Source organism: Brachionichthys hirsutus, chromosome 6, assembly GCF_040956055.1.
Source record: "Brachionichthys hirsutus isolate HB-005 chromosome 6, CSIRO-AGI_Bhir_v1, whole genome shotgun sequence".
Lineage (NCBI taxonomy): Eukaryota > Metazoa > Chordata > Actinopteri > Lophiiformes > Brachionichthyidae > Brachionichthys > Brachionichthys hirsutus.
In genome coordinates this window covers 861,556-870,111 of record NC_090902.1, presented here as the reverse complement: position 1 = coordinate 870,111, position 8,556 = coordinate 861,556, and the positions used below count along the sequence as shown (strand labels likewise).

Sequence of the window (8,556 nt, the reverse complement as noted above, 5' to 3'; positions counted from 1 at the left end):
TATTCATTCATGATGCAAAGCGTTTCCGGTTTGTTCTGTTCTGAGCGACACGAACTACAAATAACGGAACGCAGCGTTAGAAATGAGTGATTAAAAGCCGACGACGTTTCGGGTCAATAATCGGGTATTGATCCGCAGTAATCGGTGCTGACTAACCCGACGACGTTGAGGACGCTCTCCCTCCGGACGTGACGGCACCGCCGTGGTTTTGAGATCTTTCTTTTATTGATACGTTTTAAAATGTCGGACAGAAACAAGCCAGAAACTAATTCCACCAACATTTCTGCTGAATAAATCCTTTTCCAGAACCGCCGTCGCCCTTCATCACCCAGGATGCAAAGCTCAGAGCCGGCCGGCGGCGTCCTGTCATCAAAGGGTTAAGAGATGAGAGCAGATCGAGAGAATCAATCAGGGATCAATTCTGGAGGTTCTGTTCGTTTCCTGCTGAATTCCCTGGAGAGGAATTCCAAACAGAACCGGAATAAGATGATCCGAGATCCGAGTTCACTGTTAAACGCGCTCTCAGCAGCCGGTCCGTTTGCCGGTCCTTCTGCCGGCACCGGCCCGTTGAAGTCCGAACCTTCTGCCGGTCCTTCTGCCGGCACCGGCCCGTTAAAGTCCGAACCTTCTGCCGGTCCTTCTGCCGGCCCCGGCCCGTTAAAGTCAGACCCTTTTGCCGGTCCCCTTTGCCCCGCCCTCTCCCCGGGTCGGGCGGCGCTGACGGAGAGGAACCGGAACCAGGAGGCTCTGATCTTCCTGATTAAAACAGTCTAAAACGTCGTGAGGAACCAGAATCCTCCATTTGTCCCGGCCCGGCCGTTTCCATGGAAACCTTCCAGCGAGAGGACAGGAAAGGGAGGGGAGGGGGGCGGGGCCAGAGAAAGACGCAGAGATGGCCCCCTACAGGACGCACCAGGGCGTCTGCTCCTGGTCACACTCCAGCTTGGTGTTGATGACGGTGCAGGGGGCGCCGCTGATCAGAACCTCCTGTCTGGACTCCACCTGGTACAGGAGGTTGGAGAGCCCCCCCTCCACATCCACCTTGAACTGCTCCTACAGGGGGGGGGGGGGGGGGGGAGTCGTTAGCGGGCTGGGATTATCACCTGAAATCATTCCAGCATGAATAGAGGGGGGTCCGGGCCTCCAGAACCACAACGTCCCAGAAACGGACCTCAGGCTTTAACATCTTCACCGTAGCCTGGAAGCTAACCGTGCTAGCAGAGCTAGCATAACATAGTTACTACAACAGAACCTCTCTTTCCTCAGAACCGACTGGACTGTAAAGGTTCTGCCGGCGAGCCGGACCCGACTGGTACCTGCTTCTGAGCGGCGACTCTCTTGGTGTCCCTCTTCCTCCAGCTCGGGTCGTGGATGTGGAGGAACGTTTCATGGCCCGTCGTGATTCCGTGAGGTCTGAAGAGCTGCGGGGGGAACAGAACCGGGTCAGAGCGGACGGGTCCAATCGGCTCTCCCGAGGAAGCGCGGCTGGTTCCGAGCGGTTCACCTGCAGCTGGGCTTTATTCAGCCGTCGGTAGAACTCGTCGTCCTCGCGGCCCCAACCCCAGAACCGGTTGGACATCCCGTTGCACTGCGGGAGACGGGAAGCGGAACGTTAACGGAACCGGAAGGAGAACGGAAGCGGAACGGTAACGGAACCGGAACGTTAACGGAACCGGAAGGAGAACGGAACCGGAACGTTAACGGAACCGGAAGGAGAACGGAAGCGGAACGTTAACGGAAGCGGAACGTTAACGGAAGCGGAACGTTAACGGAAGCGGAACGTTAACGGAACCGGAAGGAGAACGGAACCGGAACGTTAACGGAAGCGGAACGTTAACGGAAGCGGAACGTTAACGGAACGTTAACGGAACCGGAACGTGAACGGAACCGGAACGTTAACGGAACCGGAACGTTAACGGAAGCGGAACGTTAACGGAACCGGAACGTTAACGGAACCGGAACGTGAACGGAACCGGAACGTTAACGGAACCGGAACGTGAACGGAACCGGAACGTTAACGGAAGCGGAACGTTAACGGAACCGGAACGTTAACGGAACCGGAACGTGAACGGAACCGGGCCCGAGACGTTTCAGGCAGAATCGCGTTTAAAGTGAGTCGTAGATTCAAATGATCAATAAAAACTTTGTTTCGGGTCCGTTTGTCTGAATGTGGGCGTCGTCCACACCTTCACCGTCACTCAAAGCGACCAATAGGACGCAGAGAAGCGGGCTCCGCCCACCTGCGTGGACTTTTTAAATAACTGAAATGCTTCTCTGGAGAATTGAACAAATCTAATTTGTCTTTTCGGGCCGTTTTGAGCAGCAGATTCAGAAAACGACGACCTCTGACCCAGCGCCCCCAGTCGGGCCGGGCCCGGTACCGTGCTGTAGTGCTGCTTGGTGAGCAGCAGGATCCCGCCCACGTAGGTCTTGTAGTGGTACAGCGGGTGCAGCTCCGGCGAGGCCACGTGGAAAGGCCCCGCCTCCGGGAAGCCGTAGTCCAGGTCCTGGTTCTGGGGCAGCAGGTCCACGTCGTGCATGGCCAGGTAGTCCGTGTCGTTCCCGCTCTCCAGGTGACCCACGTTGATCAGAGATGCCCGGTTGAACCTGAGACGCGAGCAGAGACAGACCCTCAAGCCGCCGCCCACCGGGACGGCTTCTGCGTGATCTGGGTCGGGACCGCTCACCTGTACCGGTCCACCTGGTTCACGATGAGGATCTTGTGGCGGATCTTCTTCTTGTTGAGGAAGGCGTGCAGAAACGGGACGAACACCAGCAGCTCCTCGAAGCGCTCCCTGAACGGGACGATGACGGCCATCTTGTGAGGGCCCCAGGACGGCTCGTCCGCCGCGGCGCAGGCCGGCTGCTGCTGGGGGGGGCGCCTGTCCTCGTGGGGGGGGGCGGACAGGTCGTCGGAGCAGTTGAGCTGCAGCCAGAGCAGCGAGACGAGCAGCAGCGCCATGCAGAGGCCGAACAGCTTGTAGACGGTGCAGCGGCCGGACAGGAACCTGGAAGACAGCGGGACACGCCCCCAGGGGTCACTCAGGGGGGGCTGAGCCAGCGGGACACGCCCCCCAGGGGTCACTCAGGGGGGGCTGAGCCAGCGGGACACGCCCCTCCCCCAGGGATCACTCAGGGGGGGCTGAGACAGCGGGACACGCCCCCAGGGGTCACTCAGGGGGGGCTGAGCCAGCGGGACACGCCCCCAGGGGTCACTCGGGGGGGGCTGAGACAGCGGGACACGCCCCCAGGGGTCACTCAGGGGGGGCTGAGACAGCGGGACACGCCCCTCCCCCAGGGATCACTCAGGGGGGGCTGAGCCAGCGGGACACGCCCCTCCCCCAGGGGTCACTCGGGGGGGGCTGAGACAGCGGGACACGCCCCCAGGGGTCACTCAGGGGGGGCTGAGCCAGCGGGACACGCCCCCAGGGGTCACTCGGGGGGGGCTGAGACAGCGGGACACGCCCCCCAGGGGTCACTCGGGGGGGGCTGAGACAGCGGGACACGCCCCCAGGGGTCACTCAGGGGGGGCTGAGCCAGCGGGACACGCCCCCCAGGGGGTCACTCGGGGGGGGCTGAGACAGCGGGACACGCCCCCCAGGGGTCACTCGGGGGGGGCTGAGACAGCGGGACACGCCCCCCAGGGGTCACTCAGGGGGGGCTGAGCCAGCGGGACACGCCCCCCAGGGGTCACTCAGGGGGGGCTGAGAAAGTGGGAGGAGCTACAGCTTGTCTTTAGCTGACCGACATTCATTTATCTGAGAAGCACGGAACGAGCTGAACGTTCTCGGGTCGGACGGTCGACCTGAGAGACGCCGGGGATTGTGGGTAAACGTGCAGCAACGAGGACGAGACGAGGGTCCAGGTCGAAGAGAACAAAAAGTTAAGACACTTCCTGAAGTCGTTTTGTTTCTCTGACACACGCGCACACACACGCACACGCACACACCCACCCACCCACACACACGCACGCCCGCGCGCGCACACACACGCTCTACCGGTCTGTCCACTGAGACAGGAATGCAGCCGTCCCGATGAAGACGAACCGGAATGAGCCGGCGTGAGCGTGGCGGAGCTCTGACGTCCCGGTCCCGGCTGGACACGCCTCCCTTCCCGATGCTTATTGATCACCATCCACCTTAGTCTTTGATGTCTCACCGTGTCTCTCACCGTGTCTCTCTCTCAGTGTCTTACCTCCTTTCCTCCCGGAAGTAGAGGACAGGCTTTCTCCTCGATGAATGCATCATCTTCACGGCACCGGGTCTCTGTCCGGTGTCACCGGCAGCGGCTTCGATCGCTCGAGCACGAAACGACAGAACGTTTAGCGCCGCTTCCGTTTTAGAAACGTTCATCCCGAGCCGGAGCCTCGCCGGCTGTTCCAGCGGCCATGCCCCCCCCCCCCCCCCCCCGGCAACTCAATCTAGCGGCGTCTTAAATAACTGTCCGAAGTTAAAAACCCTGTTCCGTGGACGGGTTGTCCCGGAGCGTGTCTGTGCGTGTGCGTGTGCGTGTGCGTGAGCCCCCGGTTCCTCCGGTGCCTCCGGTAGCGCAGGTGTCAGTGTCCACGTAGCATTCGGCGACTCCTCCTCAACGCTCGAAGATCGGTTCCTACCGGATTCTATCCGCGTCACGGGCCGCCAGAGTGTTTGAACTCACTAACGGGGAGAAAACCGACACGTTTACCGACCGGCGGGACGATCCGGGAGAATTTATCGGTGGAAAAGACCAAACAGAAGAACCCTTTGTAAAGCGGTCCGACCTGTAATTCCGTCCGAACGGCAACAGCGGGCGTTAGCGAAACGTTCCTACCGCTTTTCACTTTAACCGAACTTAAACGCAGAAAAGAGCATTTCTATCGCACATAAAAAAAAATTAACTTATAAAGAATAAAAATACACTGAAAACCATCATTGACAATATCCTAACCGTGTTTTTATGGTATAAAACAATACCGTGCTCCCGTTTCTGTTACCGTTCTACAGTATCGTCGTTTCATAGACGCTGAGCTTGGGTTGCTATGGCGACCCCTCACGGGACAGTAGCAGCAATATTCGTTCAGGACGCCCCACACGCAGCATTATTAAACAGTAATAAATAAATTACTGGTTCGTCATTTCAGAGAATTGATCTGAAAACCAGAGCAACTCAAGGAATAAGATTCATTCTCAGCTTATTTTTTTATTCTCATTACAATATTTTACAGGCTTTTGTTTGAAGTCTTTCTCGTGAAAATGCAGATTAAAGTATTTATGAAATCCATTCTCAGCTCCTGATATCAGGGAAACAGTAAGAGACGCTTCCAGTCATTCGTTTAAACTTTATTTCGAGTGCAACTCGGTCAAATTTCAAATGGACAGAATCTCTGAGAATAAATCCAAGCCGTCTTCAATCCGTCGCTTTAAATACCAACTACCGTCAACGCTAAACACGAAGCACCAGAGGAAAAAAGGGGCCGGCCCAGAGCGCTGATGTCATCAGAACGCCTGGCGGTCCAGGTGTCTGCGGTTCCGTTCGGTCCGAGCACTGAGGCGTGATAAATAGAAACCGCTCGGCCTCCGCCGGCAGCGAGAGGAAGGACGTTCGGCTTTCTGACTGACGAAGGAGAATAAATGTCTTCAGGAGGAAGCTAAACGCTCCGTCCTCCGCCCAGACGCAGGGAGGAGCCTGCAGCAACGCAAACATTCCCGGGCGAAGCTAATCCGGAGAAGCAACCGGCAGGAAGCAACTCAAAATATTCCTTTGATGACTCCACACCCACAGAATTCACTTTGGACGCAGACCGGCACACAAACGGCCCCCCCGAGAGCGACGACGCATTAATGGACCACAGTCCCTCAAAATGGCGTTTATTATGTTTGTGAAGGCGAGTAACATCTGGGCCAGGACCAGAACCAGGACCAGAACCAGGACCAGGACTGGTTCTGAGCTCTGCAGGTAGAGCCGGATGTTCTGAGTCGTTCAGAATCCACTGTCAGCAGATCCCGTACTCCAAGATAGAATATCTGCAGTTCATCTCCTGACCAGTGGGGGGCAGTGCTTCAGGATCAGCCTTCAACCAAACCTTCACAGTGACGGTTTACAGACGTAGACGTGGTGAAAGTAACGGCTCGGCTAAAACGCAGAACTCGGTCGTCGTTTACTCGCCGGTAGAAACCGACCTCAGCCGACGACCTTCGACCTCAAAGTCCGAACCGCCTCCACCGATACCTGACGGAAACCAAACTGCTGCTTTTTCACATTGGAGTGAGAGCGACACCTAGTGGTCAGTAACGTAACACACGGCGGGAAATCGAAGAGAAAAAGGTGGAAATAAAAATAAACACAAAGCGCATCCTGGGGGGGGGGGGGGGGGGGGGCAACAGGACCGTTAAAATAATCTGAAGGCCAAATTGAACAGACGGATTTCTTTGCGTCCCGTCTCCTTGGCAACGACAACCGCCGCCTAGTACTGCATCAATCAGTAGAGGGCACACACGCACGCGCACGCACGCGCACACACACACACACGCACGCACACGCGCACACACACACACACACACACACACTCGTTACACCAGTTTCTTGGCTTCAAAGAAGCTCTTCAGGTGTCTCATCTGCCAGATGCCGATGGCCACCAGGATGAGCGTCTGGACGATGGACCACCAGAGGACCCGCTGGTTGGTGCTCTCGCTGGTCTGACGGAAACGCTCCTCACGGTACTGGGGAGGGACAGACAGCAGGGGGCGCTCATTAACTCTGGGTACCCGGCACACGCCGTTCTTTCTGACCCCCCCGGACTGACCCTCTGGTAGTCCTGCTCCTTCTGGATCTGGTCCACCTGCTCCACCAGCTGCCGGACTCGGAGCTGCAGCTCGGTCAGCTTGTCTTTGGCGGCGATCTCGGCGTAGTTGTTGGCGTGTTCGCCCACCTGGATGTCCAGGTGAACCCTCTGCGGCACAAGAGGGTCAAATGAATACCGCTTTGAGCTACGTCGCTAGCAAACAGAGACACAAGCTCCTTGGCGGCCGGGTTACGGCGGGCCGCCTCCTCACCAGCATGCCTCCGGCGAACAAGGAGAACTTGGAGGAGTTGGAGTGCAGACAGATCTGATGCTCTCCGGGAGTGTGTGACGTGAAGGTGAACCGCCCCTCTGAGCCGTACTGCCGGGACAGGATGACCTGCGGGAAGCACAGAACGGGCTCCGTCAGCAGGGAGCCGCCGGCGTGGACCGAGGACGAGGAGCGGGGCTCCGCTTCACCTTGTCATCGGGATCTTTGACCTCCACGAACATCCCCAGACCCTGGGTGGCCGGCAGGTACTCCTCTTTCTGCCTGTCGTACAGCTGGGTCCGATAGTTCCCTGCAGGGACACACCTTTACGTCAACCGGCTTTACGGAGCGCGAAGACGGCGGCGGGTTCCAGTTCTAGCCGGGGGCTAAGCATGACTCGGCATCTTCTAAAGACACGCGTCGGTAAACAGTCGGCACAGCCCAACCCTAACCCACAGCGTAAAGGACAGAGGACGCCCCGGTCTGTCCACATCAAAGGCAGGACAGAGGACGCCCCGGTCTGTCCACATGAAAGGCAGGACAGAGGACGCCCCGGTCTGTCCACATGAAAGGCAGGACAGAGGACGTCCCGGTCTGTCCACATGAAAGGCAGGACAGAGGACGCCCCGGTCTGTCCACATGAAAGGCAGGACAGAGGACGTCCCGGTCTGTCCACATCAAAGGCAGGACAGAGGACGCCCCGGTCTGTCTCTACAGGTGTTTGATCAAAGGCAGGCTTTTCCACTTAATAATAATCTCAATTAAATTAAACATGACTCGGATATTCATATGTTTGTTGAACATGGCGAATTCTTTTGAGCAGGGAAAATGCCGCATCGTTAATGTGAGCAAATTATTGTATAAAATAAAACTGACCTCTGAGTGAAAATGAACAATATAAATACAGTATTTTGATGTGAAAAGCTTCACCGTCTGTTTCCCTACCGAACTCTGATTCGGCGCATCGGCGGGACAGAACTCGAAGACGAAAGACAACTTCAGACCAGTTAGCCGATTAGCCGACTAGCTAAAGTTAGTGCGCTAGCGCTTAGCCGCAGACTTCCGCTCACCGATGATCATCGTCTCGTCGGGGATCTCCTCTATGAAGCATTTCTTCTCGGTCTCGCCGATGTGAAAATACAGAGAGGAGACGACGTCGTAGAAACCGTGGAGGAGCAGCACGGACAGCACGCACGACCTCATCCCGAGCACGGACATCTTATCAGCCGCCATGTTCCTTCCTCCCGGAGAAAACCTGACTGAGTCTGCGCAGACAGCGCGATGCCACGTAACCCAACCAGCGAATCCGACCAATCAGCGCGTCGCGTGTCGGAAGGGGTAGGTTGTGGGTGTTGTAGTTTCTTTTAAGACTGTAAAGGTTCATTAGATTAGACATCTTACATTACTATACATTTGTTTAAAGGTGTTTCTGACTAGTTTTGCACAATATATATAGCATAACATGTATAAAATAACTGTAATTAAAAAAAAATAGTTTTTAACTTGACACCGACACCAGCAGTAACTG

The 8,556-nt window shown here is 56.6% G+C and overlaps 2 protein-coding genes across 2 annotated transcripts; both read right to left on the bottom strand.

Annotated features, from left to right (window-relative positions):
* Positions 1-221: 221 nt before the first annotated feature.
* On the bottom strand, positions 222-4,247 carry b4galt7 (xylosylprotein beta 1,4-galactosyltransferase, polypeptide 7 (galactosyltransferase I)). The gene is made up of 6 exons (XM_068740471.1): positions 4,195-4,247; positions 2,688-3,008; positions 2,382-2,607; positions 1,505-1,588; positions 1,317-1,421; positions 222-1,053 (listed from the first exon to the last, which is right to left on the bottom strand). The coding sequence occupies exons 1-6, from the start codon at positions 4,245-4,247 to the stop codon at positions 901-903; spliced, it is 942 nt and encodes a 313-aa protein (XP_068596572.1). The 3' UTR covers positions 222-900.
* A 919-nt stretch (positions 4,248-5,166) lies between these two features.
* Positions 5,167-8,275, bottom strand: LOC137894706 (transmembrane emp24 domain-containing protein 9-like). Its single transcript, XM_068740158.1, has 5 exons — positions 8,099-8,275; positions 7,238-7,338; positions 7,032-7,157; positions 6,782-6,928; positions 5,167-6,698 (listed from the first exon to the last, which is right to left on the bottom strand). The coding sequence occupies exons 1-5, from the start codon at positions 8,259-8,261 to the stop codon at positions 6,549-6,551; spliced, it is 687 nt and encodes a 228-aa protein (XP_068596259.1). The 5' UTR covers positions 8,262-8,275; the 3' UTR covers positions 5,167-6,548.
* Positions 8,276-8,556: the final 281 nt, after the last annotated feature.